Source organism: Acanthopagrus latus, chromosome 13 (genome assembly GCF_904848185.1).
Source record: "Acanthopagrus latus isolate v.2019 chromosome 13, fAcaLat1.1, whole genome shotgun sequence".
Taxonomy (NCBI): domain Eukaryota; kingdom Metazoa; phylum Chordata; class Actinopteri; order Spariformes; family Sparidae; genus Acanthopagrus; species Acanthopagrus latus.
In genome coordinates this window covers 872,460-893,671 of record NC_051051.1, presented here as the reverse complement: position 1 = coordinate 893,671, position 21,212 = coordinate 872,460, and the positions used below count along the sequence as shown (strand labels likewise).

The 21,212-nt window shown below is 41.7% G+C and overlaps 1 protein-coding gene and 1 long non-coding RNA gene across 5 annotated transcripts in view; one reads left to right on the top strand and one right to left on the bottom strand.

The window, feature by feature from the left end:
* Positions 1 to 217: 217 nt before the first annotated feature.
* The window catches only part of gabrg2 (gamma-aminobutyric acid type A receptor subunit gamma2), a 53,394-nt gene continuing 32,399 nt past the window's right edge, over positions 218 to 21,212 (bottom strand). The window contains exons 7-10 of one of the 4 annotated variants that reach the window (XM_037120023.1): positions 12,976 to 13,128; positions 9,496 to 9,701; positions 7,981 to 8,004; positions 218 to 4,177 (exon numbers count right to left, since the gene is read on the bottom strand). In XM_037120023.1, the coding sequence (XP_036975918.1) occupies positions 3,896 to 4,177; positions 7,981 to 8,004; positions 9,496 to 9,701; positions 12,976 to 13,128 (665 nt within the window). In that variant the 3' untranslated portion in view covers positions 218 to 3,895. The remainder of the gene's footprint in view (positions 4,178 to 7,980; positions 8,005 to 9,495; positions 9,702 to 12,975; positions 13,129 to 21,212) is intronic. The other 3 variants (XM_037120024.1, XM_037120025.1, XM_037120026.1) reach the window with 3 other exon arrangements.
* On the top strand, positions 16,480 to 18,501 carry LOC119031500. The gene is made up of 3 exons (XR_005078617.1): positions 16,480 to 16,712; positions 17,391 to 17,568; positions 18,296 to 18,501. It is a non-coding gene; the product is annotated as an uncharacterized LOC119031500 (long non-coding RNA).

Below are 21,212 nucleotides of genomic sequence, written 5' to 3'. Positions count from 1 at the left end.
GGCGGCTGTGGCTCAGAGGTAGAGCCACCAGCATGTTATCAGAAGGTCACTTATTCACCCCCCTGGTGTGCATGTTGAAGTGACCTCACACTGCTCCTGCTGTGCATGTCGGCCTCCACCATCATGTATGAATGTGTGTATGAATTAAGTCACTTTGGACAGAAGAGTCTGATAAATGTCCTAAATGTAAATATAATGATGAACTTATACACAGATATAAATGCAATCATTTTATTGTAAAATTCCACAGCTATGTGCAATTCCCTTATGAAAAGGATTTTTTCCAGTACATGTATAGCATATTATGCAGACCCTAACAGAACTGATCAGTGCCCCTTTTATACAATACTCAAATATACATAGATGGTAAACAACTAACATACTGTATGTATGAGGATCATATGAAATTCATTTTGTTCTTGGACACATTTTACTGAGCTCTGTAGCTCCAGTGCGTATTATTTTGTTTTCTGCAGTTTGACAAAATACATAACAATAGAAAATATCTACATGTGCTGTTCGCATATTTGTCTCATTTGTGGGTCCAAAATAAATAAAACCAACACTGTCAAAAATAAGCAGTGTAATAAAGTCTGTGTGTCAACGCAGGCAAAGAAAGGACTGAACCAGATGAAACAAAGCTTGAAGTCGTCCCGTTTCTTCAACACGTCCCCGTTTGACTGAAACGTATTCAACATGCACACTACTGAATACAAACACTGTTCAGTATCTCCCACACTGTTGTGTCTCTGCACTGACAGTAGAGTGCACAGAAAATATAATAAACAAACAATAAACAAGCTTTTATCATCATGAAAAAAAAGAAAAAGACCACAAAGTCTGTTTGTTTTCTGCACCACTGTTCAAACACAACACATGCTCGTTATCAGAAAGATGGGCTCGTAAATAAAGTCAGATAGTCTGAGTCAGATAAGTCTCCAGTTCACCCTGATACAAACAGGACTTTCTGTCAGGCTGCTTCTCATGCTTCTGCTTCTCCACGGTGTGAAAAAACAAAAACACAAACAAACACAAAAAGCAAATATCAAACGTCTCAGGGAACTTTCACTGCAGGAACTCCGCTAAGAAAACGCTGAATTGTAGCTTGTTCTGGATTAACAAATGATATTATTGTTTGATATTCTCTATTGTATGTGTGTCAGTTTGGCACTTTGTAGGATGCAATCACTCTTATACGCTTCTGTAAACTACTGAACACTGATGACGACCAGCCTACGTCGCTATCGACACACGTACGTCTGTAAAGATGTGGGAGATGTGCACACTGAGGACGGGTTTAGACTACTAGGCAGCAGCTTCAGAACACAACAGGACCACCATTAAATACAAAAGGGAAAGAACTGCAGGAAATATAAGATAATCTGATAAATGCATGTGGTTGAATCATCACTGATGCCTTTATTAATGATGAAATATCAAGACCAATGAAAACTCGTGGTGGTGGGAAAAAAAGTGGAAATAATTAATAGTCACAGCAGATGTTCTTCTTCTGGTGGCTCGGGAACTGTTTTTTTGTGTTTTTTTTTTCTTCCCTGAAAATATTAAAGTCTACTACTGAGAAGCTGCACAACAGGTAAATGTTGCAACTCACTAATTCAACAGATATAACAGTTCGACAGGCCTTTGTGAGAGTAGTGTACATCGATCACAACATAGAAAACACAAGATAAATAAGCTCAAGCTCCATTGACACATCAACGAAAATGTGTCTGATATAAATGACAGCATTCTGTGTTTCTTTTCAGGGGCTATATGGACATAAAGTACAATTTCTTTCAATAAAATAAATAAATAAATACCATCAATGAATAAATAAATAACTAAATAAATAAATACCCCATTACCCCATATTCTACATGGTCAGTCCAGCATAACACAATAAGTCTAATATACTGTATGATGATATACTGTAACAATGCTGAAATTACAAAATATATACCCTTTTACAAAATCCCAAGGGCTCGACGAGTGTTTTCTTCCTTTTATAACTTATGTACACAGACAATGTGATTTACACCTCTTCCTCGTGAGTGTACAAATCAAACCGCAGCTCCGTCTCCATTTGTTGCATACTGGCATCTATCAAAATCCATGAGGGGCTGAAATTCATGTTCGTCGTATGTTATCATACACAACATTTACAATTCAGATGCTTTTCGCTGTGTTTTTCGCTCTTTGCACAACCTTACAAAAGAAAATTTGAATGGAAAGAAAAGTAAAGAATAGATGAAGTTCTGCCGAGCCGGTGAATCAGTTTCCTGACTGTGTGGTCATTTACATTCTCCATGTGTTTCTCCTCAGAGACACAGGAAGTGAGACGCTCCATAATAAGGCTAACACATCCGTTCTCAACACAAGCCGATGCTTTTTAAATGTTCTTTACTTGATTGAAGCTCTTAAAGGTGCAATATGTAAGAATTTCATTCAAAACTTTCCTAAAATGATCAGCAGAAGGTGAGAGAGTCACAGATTTGTGTTTACACTGCTGCAACGCTCCAGACCGCTAGCTGTGAAGCTAACTGAGCTAACTAGCTACAGTCGGCAGCAGTTAGCGATTCATCTGGCTTATTCCTACATATTGCACCTTAAAGTCCGAATATTTTTAATCCATATTCTGTATTTTTTTTGCATTGTTTAGTTATTCTGTTGTTTTGTGGCTCATCTTTGAAGAATGACACATAAAAAATCCTACAGCTGTCTGCTTTAATATTTGCATCAAAGTGTAGATTAGTCTGAATTCAGCTATCGATGCTAATGTAAAGGGTAAAAACTAATGTGATATGAGTGTTCATAAAAAAAAAAAACAAAAAAAACAAAACATTGTAGTACAGGTTCTCTTGTACAAGCTTGCATAACAAAAAATTCTAACAGCAGTGTGTCGTTATGTAAATGCTCGCTTTTAACAGCAAATGGAGGCGATGAGAGGTCAGTGTTGTCTTTACAGTGAGCTAATCATCCTGGGCTCGTCCTCCCACCTGTATGCAAAGCCGACCCCTCAACTTAAAAGGATAAACTGGGCACATTTTTTTTATCATTTGTTTTTCCAATTTTCCTAAAAAAAAAAAGAATAATTAAATCCTGAATGATAACCAACAGTGCTCTTTTTTTGTTTGTTTTAGTTTCCATAGCCAACAATAGAAGACCATAAAACATGTTGATTTTTGGCCTGAAAGGTGCATGCAATAAATGTAAACCACTATGTAATAGTAAAATATATACAGTGTCTGTACAGTTGAGCATTGTCCATAAACAGCATCACCTCTCTCCGACCACACACAGAGAATGTGTAATTGTGCCGAAAATTAAGCTAAATAAATTAAAATAAATTAACATTCAAAATCAATTGTGATGTCACTGTCTAACATAGCTCTATTAAAGTGCTTCAGATTAGTGTCTTAGTATGTTCAATTAAACAAAAGACGCGTGAGAATAAATGATAAGACGGTCGATGTCGTTTGGATTTGTCTCATAGAAGTTTGCTGTGATCTGAATTGCTATTTATTTATTTCAATGGTTCACTGTGGAACTAAATAAAAATCCAGTTCAGAAGAAAAAGAAAATTTCAACAAAAAAAAAGCCCAAAATAAAATCATCAAAACCAAACTAAGACTCATTTTGCTCACACAATCAGTATTTTCACAGCACACCTACAAACCTCCTCGTACCAGTTTAATGTAGTGCTACAACATTTGCAATGTCTGTCAATGTTTTCAAATGAATGATTGAAATTGAAAGATTAAAACTAGGGAATTAAAGCAAATGCTTTAAATCAGATCATTGGGTATTTCAGTGGGTCCCCTCCTTCAGAATGTCCCTTGCTGGCACAGAGCATATGTAGAATGTAATAGACTGTGTGATGTGTTCACACCCGGGCCTAGAGATAGAGATAGGAGACCCAGTAGACCAGGTTGAAGAGACCAAATGCAGTGGGGAAGAAGATGCGTGCGTACGAGTCTATCTTGGCGATGCGGATGTGCAACCTGCCGTGCCGCCAGGCTCCGGAGCGGCAGTCTTCGAAACAGCAGAAGAAGCTGGTGCAGTCCTTCCCGTCCAGACACTCGTACCCGTACTCCTCGTCTCGCTCCTGCATGTGCGTGGCGTTGTTCATCTGGATGGCTGTGGCCGAGCGTGGACGGATGTCTACCGTGGGTGTCTGCTTTTAACAGGATGAAAACGACCCAGTTAGCCACCAGAGCCTCAGAGCATCTTCATCAAGACGTCACTGGACCTAATTTGACCTGCCGTTTTCTGCCTCCCATTACATTAGTCAGCAAATTATAATTTGCGCCTTCGACTTGCCAACGGACCCTTTAATGTCAAGAAAATCGCATTGACCCGTAACTAATAATGTAATTAGTGCAGTTTATAGTGACGAAGGGTCGGTCCCCGTGGAAGCCATGATGCAAATCACACCTTTGGGCTGGGGTGTAGCTGGCAGCTGAGGCGGTGGTCTATATGGCTTCATATAGCAGCTGCATTAAGCTAGTGCTGGGCAATGCCCCTCTGTTCTTTATTCTAATCATGCCACTGCTGCTACACAACATTCAAAGATGCTGCAACAAACAGACGACTGTGCGTCATTTGTTCTGAGTTCTTAAAAAGGTTCTAGTGCTCAGTGACTCAACAAATAATTTGGACCTGCATGGGTGTTGTAAGCAATTTTTCTGAGATATATTTATAAGAGATGTTGTAACCGGCTTATGATGCATCATAAAGCCAAGCTTAGGGAGGAGCATGTGTTGGCAGATGTGCGGTGCACAGCTCGAGATTTCTGCAGCCCACTCGTTCTGTCACTAAACGGGTTAAAATAAACCTCCTTTTCAAACTGTGGCCCACTGGAGGGCACATGCCTTTCATTTGTGGAGGTTCCTAAAATAGGACAGCGACTTCAGTGAGTGTGTGGCCCTGTCACTCTAAAGGGAGACAATTAGCATTCAAACAGACGGTTTTCATCAGCTTTTTATCTTGAAATACCATGCCACCTTTGCACAAATTGGAATTCTGGCTGTTTGGCAGATTAAATGCCCCCCCCCTCCACTCCCCTCCTTGGCAGAAATGGACGGTTTCTTGACCTTGCTGATAAACTAGGGTGTCAAGCTCATCATAAAAAAAAAAAACACAGTGAATTAAGCAAACTCCAAAGTTCAGCTTTTAAGATTGACATCTCAAAAAAGTGTCAGCGGCTGTCGTTAGGTTGTACTGTGTGTATATATGACTACAGCAGCTCTATGGATGTGTTCAGCTCTGTGGATGTGTTCAGTAGTGTGGATGTGTTCAGTAGTGTGGATGTGTTCAGTAGTGTGGATGTGTTCAGTACTGTGGATGTGTTCAGCTCTGTGGATGTGTTCAGCTCTGTGGATGTGTTCAGTAGTGTGGATGTGTTCAGTAGTGTGGATGTGTTCAGTACTGTGGATGTGTTCAGTACTGTGGATGTGTTCAGTACTGTGGATGTGTTCAGTAGTGTGGATGTGTTCAGTAGTGTGGATGTGTTCAGTAGTGTGGATGTGTTCAGTACTGTGGATGTGTTCAGTAGTGTGGATGTGTTCAGTAGTGTGGATGTGTTCAGTACTGTGGATGTGTTCAGTAGTGTGGATGTGTTCAGTAGTGTGGATGTGTTCAGTACTGTGGATGTGTTCAGTAGTGTGGATGTGTTCAGTAGTGTGGATGTGTTCAGTACTGTGGATGTGTTCAGTAGTGTGGATGTGTTCAGTACTGTGGATGTGTTCAGTAGTGTGGATGTGTTCAGTACTGTGGATGTGTTCAGTAGTGTGGATGTGTTCAGTAGTGTGGATGTGTTCAGTAGTGTGGATGTGTTCAGCTCTGTGGATGTGTTCAGTAGTGTGGATGTGTTCAGTAGTGTGGATGTGTTCAGCTCTGTGGATGTGTTCAGTAGTGTGGATGTGTTCAGCTCTGTGGATGTGTTCAGTAGTGTGGATGTGTTCAGTAGTGTGGATGTGTTCAGTAGTGTGGATGTGTTCAGTACTGTGGATGTGTTCAGTAGTGTGGATGTGTTCAGTAGTGTGGATGTGTTCAGCTCTGTGGATGTGTTGTTGAAATACTTGTTAATATTTATTAGTTAGTTTTTTTTCTCTCTTTTGCTGCCACATGAATGTTTTGTCCCAATTCAGATGTTTCTACTATAGGCATGCTTGCTGCACATAAAATAGGTCACTGCAGTTTTAGTTTGAACATAACAATATCTGCCATAAGCATGCATCCTCAAACAAGCTTAAAGCACTTAAACTTGATTGAACTGTTCATTCCCCAGAACTTGTCGTCTTGCCCAGCACTAGTGCACAAACTAGCTGTCCCTTTGAAAACCATACATAACCACAAACCAAACAACATAGCGGGTTAGTTTTCAGCATTTTTGTCCTTATTTCACGGACAGCATGTTGAGTTAATGAGGGGGATTAGCAGAACAGGTTATGACTCAGTTCTCAAAGGGGATTGGTTGCACTGGAGGAAGCGCAGTGGAAGCTCAAGCAGAAGGAGCATTAACAGCATCCTGCCGCATGGCCTGGTCAAGCTGGGCTGTGCTGAGTTGGTGTTAGCAAAGAAACGAAAAAACAAAGAAAAGAAACAACACAGTGGCATTGGCAACTTTAACCGGCTGAAAGTAGACAACCTCTCAGAGATGACAAAGATGGAACCAGACAGGATCGTTACTGGAGGATCCCTCATGTTCAATATTTGATGGTCGTGTTTAAATCAGGGATGCCCAGAACAGGAAGGTAAAGCAAACAGTTACTGCATCGTATTTAAATACAAAATGGTGATAGGATCCTCAAAACTGCCTTTTTTCCACATTCTGTGAATAAATGTAGTTATTTTTGGAATGTTTTTTAACTAATTCTTACATATTGCCCCTTTAATAATAGTCCTACATATTTAAAGAACATTAAAACATTTTTTTTTTTTTAAAATGAGTTAATCTTGCAAAAGCACATGTTGGCCCACTTTGGGCAGCCCTGGTTTAAACAGCACTTCATTTAGACTCATTTTATCTGTTAAATTAAATGAACCAACTGTAAAAAAGTCCCTCCTCATTAAAAACTGATTGTAAATGATAGAGCCTGACCAATACTGGAGTTTTGTGGCTGGTGTATATTCCTGTGAATGTTTTTTTTTACATTATGTTCTGAAAAAAAGAGAAAGAAATAAACATATCGGCACATATGGGACAACATATATACTGATATATTGTATCTGTGATAAACCAATATTAGTCAATTGATTTATTGGTCAAGCTCTAGTAAACAAACAAATACGTGAATAAAAACATATTGCAGACCTCTCGGTGGTAAAAACAGATTCTCTTGTCTCGACTCTTGTCAGGTTGAATTTAGATCTTTGCCAGCTCCCACCCACCCTGGATGCTTTTTAGGTGTTTAAAGATTAGCATGTGTTAATCTTCTGAATGGACCTCCGACTCTAAATAGACTTAACGCGGTGCGGGGGTTGTCTGTTTCAGTCTGTTAAGGCTCTGCTGACTCTGTAGGAAGCGTCAGGTTGAGAAGCCCATCAAACACACAGGTATAGATTTACTGGCAGGAGAAGGGAAAGAAGAGGAAGCTACTGCAGCGCTGCTACTTCACTGTGGTTACAACGACAACAACAAAGAGTGAAACAGGACAGAGGGAGCCAGAATGAGACCACACTCGGTCTGGACTATTACATTCCTCTGGACACGGGATGTGTGGGATATTTGAATTTTAAAAAACTGCATAAGTACGTCTGGCTGGCTGCCTCCGCGCTGTGCACTGCAGAGTGCCCTTTTTATGTTTTCTGTGATACCTATTTAGTAACTGATGAGGAGTACAGTAAGAATGCAGGGAGATAAAGAGGAAATAAGAGAGAGGCGTGTCTGCTGTATGGCAGACAGTAAAGCAGTGAGGTGCTGGGGGCTCAAAGAGCCAAAATGCATCAGACACATGCAGTCAGACACAGGCAATATACCTTTGAGGAAAAGAGCCGGAGGAGCTTTTGTCCAGACAGGAAACAAAGAATATGTGGAATTGAAAGAGAGTAACAAAAAAACAAAGAATACATGTGAACAGAGGACAAAAACAGCAATAAAAAGAAAAGAAAAATGACAGAAACAAGATAATGTGTGAAAATTACAAGCACTGTATCGTCTAACTCAAGATGGAGAGAGAAGAAGAACACTGTAGAGAGACATACATGTTACAAACAGACACAGGGGAGATGCATGGTGGGATATATGTATCTCACATGCTTCTTACGCCAGCATCACTTCAGGAAAAATATTACAATGCAATTTCAAAAGTACAGAGATTAAGTAAACACGATTCAGAATGCAGAGCGACATGTTCAGATAACAGTGGAAGCTTCTGTCTCATGTCAAACATCTTCAGTGAAATCTATCAAATGTTCTGATAAAGTACAATATGTCAGTTTTCTAAAATATATAGAACAGAATAAGCTGATAAACTAAACTGACAGGAGGAAATCCAATAAACAGAAATCTGCATTTTCAGAAGACAAAATCTTACAAGTAGGAAAATAAACTTTTCAGGTTGACTATAAACAACATTCTTATTAATTCTTAAAAATCACGAGTCAAAGACCTCCTTTCCTTGCGCATTTCCTCCTTCACGCATCTTGGCAACTCATGCAGAGAACCTAGAAAAACCCCTCTGAGATGGCAAACTGGCATCGCACCTTCCACCTTATTAGTCATTCATTCGCCCACGAGACAGTTAGACCATGTGAAAAATCCTGAGCTGCAGAGGCTGAAACTAGAGCGCCCCACTTTCCCCCAAAGTTCCAGTTCAATACTCCTGTTCACCCGAGCACAGTGCACTTACAGGCCCGAGTCCAATTCCCCCCAAAAGAGCCGTGACTTCAAAGATGGATTTCATTCACCTACTTATAATCTGAACTTGGTAAAATATAAACTTTCTCCAATAAGTCCACTTACAGTGGTAGATTTAACAACACAATAAACTAACCCCATCTGATAAGCGAGGCGTGCTCGTCTTACCGTGCTCGTCTCTGTCAGTGCTCGTATGACGGGAGAGCGCCGCCCTTCAGTCGAGCTGCCGTGAGGGAATTAAGGCTCACACGAGGCCAACTCTCCCGTCATGTGACACGGGTCTAAATTACAGCCATGACAGATGTGTGGCGGGATTAAGAAAAGGTTCTAGCTGCACGCCTCGCTCATTGAGTAATTTGACGTGGTGGCTGCTGGGAAGATGCTCCCTTAGGGATACTTAGCAGCATATAGCTTTGCTCTAAGGCTTAATGGCAGCACAGTAATGCAGCGGGGGAGGACAGAGAGTGTGGAGTGAGAACTTGACCTTTCACCTACATAAAAGATACTGTAAACACTGTAAGGATTATGCACAGAGATGTATTACACCGAACAAAGACGTGTTGTCTGCAGCCACATTGTCACAGAAAACCTGTTGTTAAAAAAATCACTTCAGGTAGTTTTAGAAAGACGCTCACCGGGTTTTTCTTCTTCTTGTCCTTTTTCGCGCTCGGCTTCCTGTTGCTGACAAAGTAGTGCAGCGTGCCGTACTCTATAAGTGCGGCGAAGACGAAGATGAAGCAGACGGACACAAACAGGTCCATGGCGGTCACATAGGACACTTTCGGAAGAGACTTCCTGGCAATAGTACTCAGCGTGGTCATGGTCAGCACAGTGGTGATGCCTGGCAGTGAGATCAGGAAGATGGAGAGAATGAGACAGATTAAGGAAAGATAGAGAAAGTATAAGTTGTCTTGAGAAGCTGTCAGTCATGTGACAGTCCCGTCTCTCTGGTTTGTTCAGTGCTGACCGGACACACAGACTTTTACATTTACACACACACAGGAATAGTTTTTCCACGTATCTGATGTGTTTGCTGTTTCATGTTTCATGCTTTTTGATGCTTGTTTACTTGTGCTCATTTATCATCTTCTGTATTTGCTTGAAATACCTTTTGAGGTAGATCCTGTTATACTGTCAGCTTCTCTGTGTTTCTGAATGTCACCTAAACAACTGGCTTGTTTTTTGTTGTTGTTGTCTGCAGCTTTGTTTAATGTGCTAATTCACACTTTTCTGTACTTCAGCACTGAGCTCAGGAAAACTCTAAAACTTGGTTATAATGTAAAAATAATTTCCCACCATCTTATTGTTCTGCTTCCTGACTCATGCTGTGTCTCATCTGTTAATCAAAGCAGCTCTCCTGCTTCACCTTATCATATTAGAAGAACATTATAACATTATTACGAGCATCTTGTCTTAATGTTTTTTTAAATCCGTTGTGAAGTTGAAGGTAATGTGCATGATGCTAACAGCCATGTAAACATTTATTATTGCGGTGCTGAAAGAAGAATGAATTAAAATGATTGGAGGTGTTGTTAATAGAGTTTTGCCCCTCGAAGCCGTTTCAAGGTTGAGTGAAGATCAAAACTCAGAATGGACATTTTTAATAATTCATCACGGATCATGCACCAGTTTTTTAATTCACACAGCCTCACACATTTTTCAACTTTGGAACGAACACATGTTGAGTGTAGAAGGTAAGTTTTCACCCCTGAAACACATTTACTGCCAAGTATAGAAAAAAAGAGAAAGAATAACAAAACAAACACATCACTGGAGAACTGCTCGTCTGAAGCTTCATCAGTTGGAACGTGAGTCTAATTTTTGTTCTAAAAACAAAATAAAGATAAATTAGCAGATTTTGTCACTAGTATAGGAGTATTATATTGTGTGACTGGTATTACGGTATGATATTGTATATGAAGATGTAACGATTAGTCAGTTAATCAATTTGTCAATCAAAAGCAACTGAGCAGCCGTTTGCTGCTTCGAGCTTCTTGGATGGAAGTTTGCTGCTCGTCTTTGTCGTCACATGGGAGGAAATGAAGAATCTGAAGACTGCTGGTTGCACATATTAAGCAATTTGAAAACGTCTCGTTTTGTAGAAGTTCTACATTTTATTGACTCAACGATTAGTCAGGAATGTAATCAATGATGAAACAAACAGTCACTTATTGCAGCGCGACTGTTGGTACGTACTGTTTGTAAAGGAGGATTAACGCTGTTTAATTGTGAGCTCTGGAGGAAACAGCTGTTTTCCTGTCCCCCTGATCCACATACTTTACTGGTTTAGCTGCCACTGACCACCACACTGACCCAGCACAATCCTTTATGGAATAACTTTCTGGCCTTTAACTCACTGTGCCTGCCTCTCATGATGATGTTGATGGAGGTGGGATGATGGCACACGACTGGAAAATCCATCCAAGTACACAGATTACCAACAGCAGCATAACAACAGACGAGCATAACAAGACCACTTGTTTCCTTTAAATAGACCGTACATGTGAGGGCCGTGTGTACACGAGATGATTCATGTCTAGATTTAATGTGGAGTGAAAGACATTCAGTCAGCACCAAGATTAACGCTGCAGTGTTGTGAGTGAATTGATATATTTCAGGATGGCATTGAAGGATTAAGAATTATGTCATCTGCATTAATCCGCCTCCTAACCACCTGGCTTCCTGTACTTCCTGCATCATCTTTCAAAGGAAATTAAAAGATATTTGACTCTTGGTACATTTTTAGCAGAGGATTAATAATGTTATTGTTTCAACTGCAAATTATGTCTGAGCTGCAGAAGCAAAGCAAACAAAACAACCTATTTTTAGAGAGATTAATGATGGACAAAGTAATGACGATAGTGAGGTAGAACGAGGGTTTCTGCCTGCAGGGGTTGTTTTACATTCAGTTATGCTCGCTAATGATCACATCGCGTGGACTTGAGGTCAGGACTGAGAGCCATGAGGGGCCAAAAGGAGAGCTGACTAAGGAACACGGACGTAACTGCATCACACGTGAACTTTCCAGGATGTCCGCTGGACACCAAGGACAAGTTCAAAAGTTGACAAATTTCCTTGAAATCCTCACGTTTGCCCTCTTTTCTTCCCTCTGTGTCCCTCATTACATGCAGTGAAGAGGCCACCTGCATCAGTTTTGTGCTGAAGCTGCATCTCTGCATCTTCCCTGCTGTACTGCATAATTAATGCCTCATTAAGGCATGCATGAAAACGTATGTGCCAGGATAGGCTCTTCTAATCAAGATGGACTAGATTCCTGAGCAGCTGCCCTGTCTCAGAGGGGACGAGAGGAGGAGGAAGGATGTCAAAGAGGAAGACAAAAGGAAGGAAGAATCTGAGTTAGACTGTTCACTATTGCTTCTTTCACACTGTAAAACAAACCCACTAACACTCACAAACATCTGGCTTTTGTCTGCAGTGGGAAAGAGTGTGATCGGCCTAATTTGCAGGTCAAATGACTGTAAAGTAATCACAGTGTGTCTCAGCTCCGACCGGCTGTGATGGAACTATAACACCTGGGTGCATCATTTTCACCTCTTTCCTGGCACCATGCTGTGAGGTGCGCTTGTGACGTTAACTGATGCACTACAATTAAAACAACGACTATCATGTGGGACACGTCACCTCGGCCCCTCCCAGTTCCCAGTTCATGTCATGGATATTCATCTATTAAATGTATGAGAGCCTGCAAAATCCTGCAGCTGTCCTCCACATACACTGTTTGTTATGAATTGTTGAAGTTTGGCCCAAAAAAATAAACTACAATTCAACACTTCTGTGAGTCCTTGTATATTTATTCTAAACCTCATCGACTGAAACTGAAAAAGAAAGATAGTTGGCAACATGTATTAATTAAAGTAGTTGCTGCAGTAATCAAATGAATAACAATTCATATTTTCTGCAACCCAAGTTAGATTTGTGTTGTATGAATATAGTTCTATCACAGCTTGAAGCTATTTGGTCCTGCAGGAAATAAAATAAATAGCACATGATGAAATGATTCCTGCTTGCTGATCTGTTACTCTCATAACTGGCGTCAGCATGGACCACGGCATGTGATCAACACCTTGTGTCTGAAATAACTTTTTTATTTTTACCCAGTGATGTTCTGGCAGGTACTGCATCCTTGTTGATCCAGAATGAGACCCAGGAGAGGACAACAATCAGGGTGCAGGGGATGTAGGTCTGGATGGTGAAGTAGCCCATTCTCCTGCTCAGGTCGAAGAAGACGGTCAGCACCACGTAGTCTCCTGAGAGAAGAATAATAGGAGGAAAGAGTGAGGAGGGCAGTGTGGAACAATACAACAGAGGGGTAAAGGTTACACGCTGGGTACTATACACACTGAGATCAAGACAGGATGAAGAGAAAAGAAAACACTTAATTAAATCATTTCATATCATCTTTCTCTGATTAAAAATGATCGTCTACACACAAACATTACACAAACAGTGCAGTCATGGCCTCATCAATACACAATGTTGTGTAGCCGAAGACTTCACTGCACGATTGCCCAACCAACACAACTGGAGATCTACAATGAAACAGAGCGAGTCAGAGAGCTGGAGCACACACACACACACACACACACACACACACACACACACACACACACACACACACACACACACACACACACACACACACACACACTCTCCCTCGTCTCCTGCCAGTCGTTAGCTGGAACATGAACACCAGCGTCCAGCTGATGATGAGCCATCCCTGCACCGGCTGCCTGACCCCGACAGATGTTAGGTGTTGGGAGGTTGAGGTTAGCTCAGCCCAGATAGACCTGACCCTGACAATATGGATCACCTGGCCTGCCTGTTTAAAATGCATGCAAAGCAAAGCACGCGCACACACACACACACACACACACACACACACACACACACACACACACACACACACACACACACACACACACACACACACACACACACACACACAGACACAAACACAAATGTGCTTCCAACAGGAAGGAGGGTGAACTGAAACAACGTCACACAGAGAAGACAGGCACGGAAGAACAAACTCATCACACACACTCTGTGCCGGCTTGACAATGCAGCAACGCTTGTCAATACTTTCTGTCCTCTTCAGCTGTCTGTCTGTGTACCTGTCTGTTCTTTGAGTTTAATGGCAGTTCACTGCTGGCCTCCAGCTCAGTCAGCTGACTGCTAACTGATTAACATCAGACTGTTAACAGTGTCGGAAACCTCCCCTGGCTTCTTGCTGCTGTTTGTGACCTGCAGGGCACAAAGCTACTCTCTCAGCCACGCATCTACAATATGTGTGTGTGTGTGTGTGTGTGTGTGTTTGTGTGTGTGTGTTGTTCGAGCACCCACAGCACATGGAACAGTCTCTGCAGCTGGGGACTGAACAGCTGGCTAATAATTTTCCTCATGAGAAAGGGCCCACAACACACATCGCAGCTTAGTGAAAACAGCCAACATCTGTGTATTTGTGTGCTAATGAGAGACAGAGAGAGAACGAGATGAGACTGTCAGAGTTTATCATGTCTGCGAGCATGTGCGCCCTGTGTGAGCGAGTCCTCGTAGTGTCTGGACAGGAACCAAGTCTTTGTGATTCATCCCAGCATGCACCTCTGTTCGCCCAGCCATTGATAGCATCATTAAGTAAACCAAGCCCAATAACCCCCGGCAGCACAACCATAACTGTTCATATCACCACGTGTGTTTTCTGCTGATGCAGGCAGGTGCGCAGTATATTACAGCGCGCCGCCTCAGTTTGTAGGAGTACGGGAGACACATGAAGGCTGCTCTCAGGGGTCCCACAGCCCACTATTTTGTTTTTATTAACATTACATTAGCAGGGGCCTCAGACGGAGACCCCTGACAGCTGAGAAACTGCTGGTTGATACACTTATTCCAGCTTGGTCAGCAGCACAAGGCCTCCTTCACATTACTTCAGACTCTTAATGATAATGGGATTTCCACCACGGGGGTGAGGTCGGCTGGTGTAAGACCCCGCTGCCACACGCCTCCCTCCGTCTGTTCGCCAGTTTCATTACAGGCCACATCGCCTGCCAGGAAGACACTTTAAGGAGGTGTTATCGACCGCCGCCCTCCACCCTGGCAGCCTGATGTATCTGCATCAGCCCGCCTGCCATTATGGCTCTGTAGTAATGCATCAGTTTGGTAATGACTTCCTGATTCCACTCAAAAACAAAATGGTTTCCAGTTCCCTCACTGGTTTAAGTGTTTGGCAGGGATTTCACAACATTACCGTATGGGGAGGAAACGGTTTAGATAAACATTCCCAACACAATTAGTGGACTGTGTGGACACTTAACACAGTTTTGTTTTGCATTTACACTTGACTGTCTGCTTGACTGCATGTTAATGTGTCCAATTATTTTCCGCCATGTTCTAAAGTATTCTGATGAGACGTGTTTGCTTTAAAGAGTGTCCGATCCTGGTGAGCTCGGGGACGTCTTCATGTGTGTCAGAATCCTACATCAAGGGGCTTTAAATGTTAAACTCTATTTTCTGCCACTAGGGGCATCTCGGTCAGAGCAGGGAAAACAGGGATGTAGTTTGATGATGTCATAAGGCAGCATGGGATCATGGGATTTGTTGTCTTCACTGTGTAAGAGCCACCACTGCTAATGGAAAACCACCTGACATGACTGCTGGTCACAGATAATGTACTAATAATGTTTAGTCATGACTGCAGACTTCATCTCTATGATTTTATCTTTTAGATAATCTAATTTAATAACTTACCTTTGTATTACACTGAACAAACTTACAGACTCTCCTGGATCTGAGCATGTCAAAACATTTAGAATGATTCAACTGCACAGCTCAACAGAATAAATATTGGAGTTCATTTTATTTTTCAGACATTTAATTGCAGCGATTATAAAAAGCAGTTGAATGGTTTTGTCCCTCTGTTTCTCCACTTTGGACTCAGATCACAACAACTACAAACACATTGAATGTTTGACACATACATCATACATACGGCCACCTAAGAAACATTCAAACTCTGACAATGACGTGACAATTCTCGCTTCATCACCCTGGCTGAGCAAGCTGGATCCGAAGCGTCCAGAACGCTGCTACAATCTGAACTCTCCGGTCTTACTGGTCTGAAAACTACAGAGGATTGTACTTCGAGGTGTTTTCTGTACAACACTCTTCTTAGAGACTCTGTTGATGAATCATTTATTAAAACTGGTCTCTTTTCTTGCTGTGGAGTGTTTGTAGTAGAGATCTGCTGCTGCGTTTGTTTAATTGTTGTTCTCTTCTCTGGTCTTATGTACTTGTAAAGCACTTTGTGAACTTGCTCTGAGAAAGCTGCTATATTAAACAAACCTTACTCACTGAATTTCTCCAGAACAATAACTTAATAACACTGCTTCCTTTCCTCCAACACCAAACCTTTAAACCTTCACAGAACTGAACTCATGTTGCTCTTGTGTTGTGGAGCACATGTTCACATGCAGCCTGTGTGGGATGAAAGGACCCTGTTTATTCCTCATAAGGCTTCATGTGAGATATCAAAGCATCAAAGTCTTCGTGTCTGCATTCTTCCTAATGGGAGCCCTCAAACTAACCTGATCTGTCAGCTCCAGCAGATGAGGGTGCGTTCACAAGTTCACACTCTTCTCCTCTCAGGGTCTCTTTTTTAAAGGCCGTCTTATATCAAATGTACCTCCTTTTGTGTATTAACAATGAATTTGAAGAAGCTGTCATGTGTGATCTCACAGCCTTTCACATGGATCCAACAGCACCTCCATCTCTCATGACCCTACAGGCAACCTCATGTGCTAATTTATCCTCTAACAAGAACACTAGCAGGGTTCAGGTCTGTTGTCTTTGGTCCTTGTAATTAAAAATTCCAGAAAAGTTCCAGTTTCATCCCGTTACCATGACTACATTTCTATCCATTCCGCTCTGCTCAAGTAAAGACAATGCTGATGACAGCTGCCTGAAAAATCAACGACACAGACAACAGCTCAAAACTATTGTTTGTATTAAGATATGGTTTGAAGTATTTTTATTAAGATCACAAATTTCCCTGGCGAAGAGTTTACTACCAGCTGATGTAATCTATGGAAAGCAATAAAAACTTGGTGGGGAAGATCATTCATCAGAAAACAGAGTGGCTCTGTTGTTAAGAGCCGCAGAGACGACATACGCAACGGAGTCACACACACACACACACACACACACACACACACACACACACACACACACACACACACACACACACACACACACACACACACACACACTCTTCCATGCTAGCCTTCTGCCGTGGAGGAAATAGAAGAAAGATGGATGTTTTATTATTATTAGAATACAGAAATTGTTCTAACGTTCTGTATTGTTGAATATTGAGGGAGAAGTGTTGATCCAAGTATATCTGTCCAGTGCTGCACCACAGCCACAGGGGAGTTCAGAGAATTGTAACATGGTAATTGAGGACTGCTGGTCGAAAGGGGGAAAAAAAAAAGTCATGAGAATATCACTGTGCCGGCAGCCGGGCTGTAAATTGGTCTGGATGTGGACGGGCAGGAGAGACCTGAGGCACATGCTGGCCATCCAATGAACACAGACGAGCCAGACGCATCGCAGAGCTGCTGACAGGCTGTCTCACTGAGCTCCTCTCCTGTCACGGGTCATCTGGATCAGAGATGACAGCGGATGCTGTTGTGCAGGTGTGTGTGTGTGTGTGTGTGTGTGTGTGTGTGTGTGTGTGTGTGTGTTTATGAGATTGCTAATGACCAGGGTTATGCCATGGCTGGTTGCCAGGGTCAACAATACTTGGAGAGAATGTTAACTCACCACTTTCTGTGACATGACCAGAGGCTATCTGCCTGTGATTAACTGGTTACAGTGGCGCTCTGCCATCACAGGCTACTGCACTTATTCCTACCCGACGGTGGGTGGCGAGATGATGTCACGGCATTGTCATGGTGAGGGACTGCAGAGACACAGCAGTGTGATTAAACAGCAGACAGCAGTCTGCAGAGTTGTTGTTCACATTGAAGTGAATGTGATGCAGACAGATGATTATCTCTCTCTCAGACACACTAACAGCCCTCAAATTATTAAGAAGCGGACTGTTTACAGGATTTTTGACAGGTAATAAGAAGCTGCCAGAACTGTTTCCCTTAGCATCATTTAACAAGTTTGGGAGAAAGTGTAAAAGTTCTAAATAAAAAAAAAAAAAAAAAGGTTTAAATTGTAGTTTATCTACAATTAAAAAGATAAGTTAGATGATGATGTCACATGCTGTGGTCTCTGTTGGACCGTCTGCTCCGGCACACATGTTCTGCTGACACATTCTGAAAGCCTGAACTTCTCTAGAAGAAACGACCATATAGGTTGCAAAACCAAACACCTCATTACGACCCATATTTATTTTTTGTTTTTGACCTTTAGCAGCCGTGAGGAGGAAGTGAAGAGAGGGAGTATGAAGAGCGACCGGTCCATAAAGTGAAGAGGTCGGGATGATGGATGTAGTACACACGGACAAGACGTCACTCAGGAGATCTCAATACGTGTCCAGTGTGAAACCCAAAATCCACCCTGAGTTATTTTAACCTGCTAACATAGTGTTATAACGTCACATGCATGATGTACATACGTTTACCTAAACAAGAAGTTTTCTTGGCTAGATCCAGTATTTTTCTTATTAAAGCCAACTTGCCATGTTGTTTTAAGGTGTTAAACATTGTTAATTAATGTAAAATATTCAAGACATTGAAACTCTTTGGACACAGAGGCCCTCTAAGAGAAGGTCTCAGGTTGGGTGAAGGTTGTCACCCTGTGGCCCAGTTTTAATGATGCTTCATATCACCAAGCAAATTTGCAGTTAATCAAATCAGCATGAAGTAATAACCACACAGAACGGACGGTGGCCCCCGTGGCTCAGTTGGTACTCCAGCCTCAGCTGCCATCTAAAATAAAATATCACGCTTGTCTTTTACTTCAGACCACAAATAAAGGTCTTGTTTATTTCATGTTCTCACCTAAATAGTGCAGAAATGTTCAGACGACCCAGACGCCATCAGTGTGTTTCTTTCCATCACGTCATATAATTAAAAACCTAGCCAACACTTTCACCAGCCGCCTCTATCACCTCGCTCTGCCTCTCTCCGTCTCATCCACGTTCCTGCTTACCTCTTCTAAAAATGGCTTCATTATTTCTTGTTCACACACCGAGGAAAGATGCGATTCGCACTTATTACATAAGCCGCAGGTTCTAAAATTCAACTCCCGCTCTGCTTTCTCCCCTTGTTTAATATATCACCTCTGTGCTCTTATTTTCTCTTCCAACTGTTTGGCCAGGTGACAGGAGTTAAGCAGTCACGACACTGTTAGCTCCAGTTCTTTGTCTCACTTGTGCTTCATTAAAAAGATGCCTGAGCTGGAGTCAGAAATAAATGAAGCTAATTTGAGAAAAGTAACAGCAAAGAGAGGAGAGGAGAGATTGTGATGCTGTGGCGGTGACAGTGGTGGACGCTCGATTCAGCTTTGACTGGTGATATTATCTATTATCTAAAAAGGACATTTTATGAAAAACAAAAAAAGCTCAGGTAGATAGACAGGTGAGTTGATATTTTAGGGCGAGCTGTCAGGAGGAAGAGGATGGAAAATATTTCATTGTTTTTTAGTGATACAACTGCAGCCGTTCTATGTTTTAGCTGTTACCTCCATTGTTCTGTTGCTCTCAGCTGGTGTAGAATACTGATTATCTCCAGAAAAAAGGAGCCAACAACAAAAAGGAGAGTTGGAGCAGGAGCAGCTATTTGCCTGAATAAATAGCAGAAGAACTGAGTAGTTATCTTCAGTTGTAATAACCACCGTGGCTGAAAAGCTACAGAGCTTTAAACACAAAGTTGCGATGCGAGGACGGCCCGGCGCTTAATAACGGATTATAAACTGTAACTGTTGTTTTAGTACAACATGGTCTGGACCTCTACAAGTGCCTCCCACATGCAGAATCACAACACCAGAAGATTCACTCTGAAAATGTACGATGATGTTTCACAACATCTGAACTGTGAAACAGTGTGGTCCTCTGTGTTTGTGACTCACTGAGCTGTGCAGAGCAAAGTTTTCTTACTGCATGAACACGACTTTGGGCTCTTCTGCTCAGGTTGATGAGGAGGAGTCAGATAAAAGATCGGTCAGCATTTAATTTATCTTATTTTGTTGACGTCAATGAATCGTCAGAAAAAAGAAAACTCACTCTTACAGGATATCTTCAGGATGACTTTTTAGAGCGGCACAATGTCCTTCTTTTGAAAACAGCAACAATACAATTTAAATTCAAATTTGATGGATAAGCTCAAACAATCATTCCCCACTTCCTGCTGATGGCTTTGTGCTTTCACAGATAAGAGTTTTTGGTTGCCTGCTTTTAAGCTTTGAAATCAAATGAATCACAATCAGCACATTAACAGAATTGCCCAAAACTACAACAGTGATTTATGCTTGTGCACACTCAGATTAAGAAGCATTTCCTTTTAAGAATCACAAAGCTTTCCCAAATCAGCAGCTGAACTTAAAGAAAACGCAGCATCTGTCAGACGCTGACGTGCTGCTGGAGCTCAGGTTCATGTATGATCCCAACAACTCAGCATGAATATTAATGATGCGTCCCCTCATTCAGATTCATTGACAGTTTTCATTGAAATTCAATTTCACTTCAGACTTAGTTGTAATAGGCCTGCGGTGTATTATAATATCTATGACATGCATTTGCATAATATGCACAGATACTCCAGATTGTGCTCTTTTCAAGGCTCACAGAGATAATAGCATATGTCACGTATGACATGGAAATATTGATTTAGCAAATTTCTCATACTGCAATAACAGAAGAAAAGCATTTAACTCAAGTGCTTCCCTCAGATTCAGGTAATGTCCTGCACAGTGTCATTAGGATTCATGAGAAACTGCTGCTTCTGTTTTAATAGCAAATCTGAGACTTATCCCTTTATGAAACGTATTGATCACCCAGACACAGGCTGTTCCAAGCTACGCTCTCCTTATTTCTTATTGCTAATTACTTTGAAACCCTGGGTTGAAGAGTAATATTACACAAGGCCAATAAGCTCAGTGAGAAGAGTATCCTGGACCCAAGCACAGAACTTAAATAACAGTTTATGGAGCAATGAGCGCTCGACCGTGGAACAACTGCTCCAAAGAGAGGCATCAGCTTTGGATTCAGTGAGGAGAGACTGCTACAGCTCATTCTGTGTGTGCAGGCAGATACTCTATCTATCTATAGACTTTAACAACAAGAACATCTTCTGCACATCTGTCTGATCGCTACTGTTCCAAATTTGCC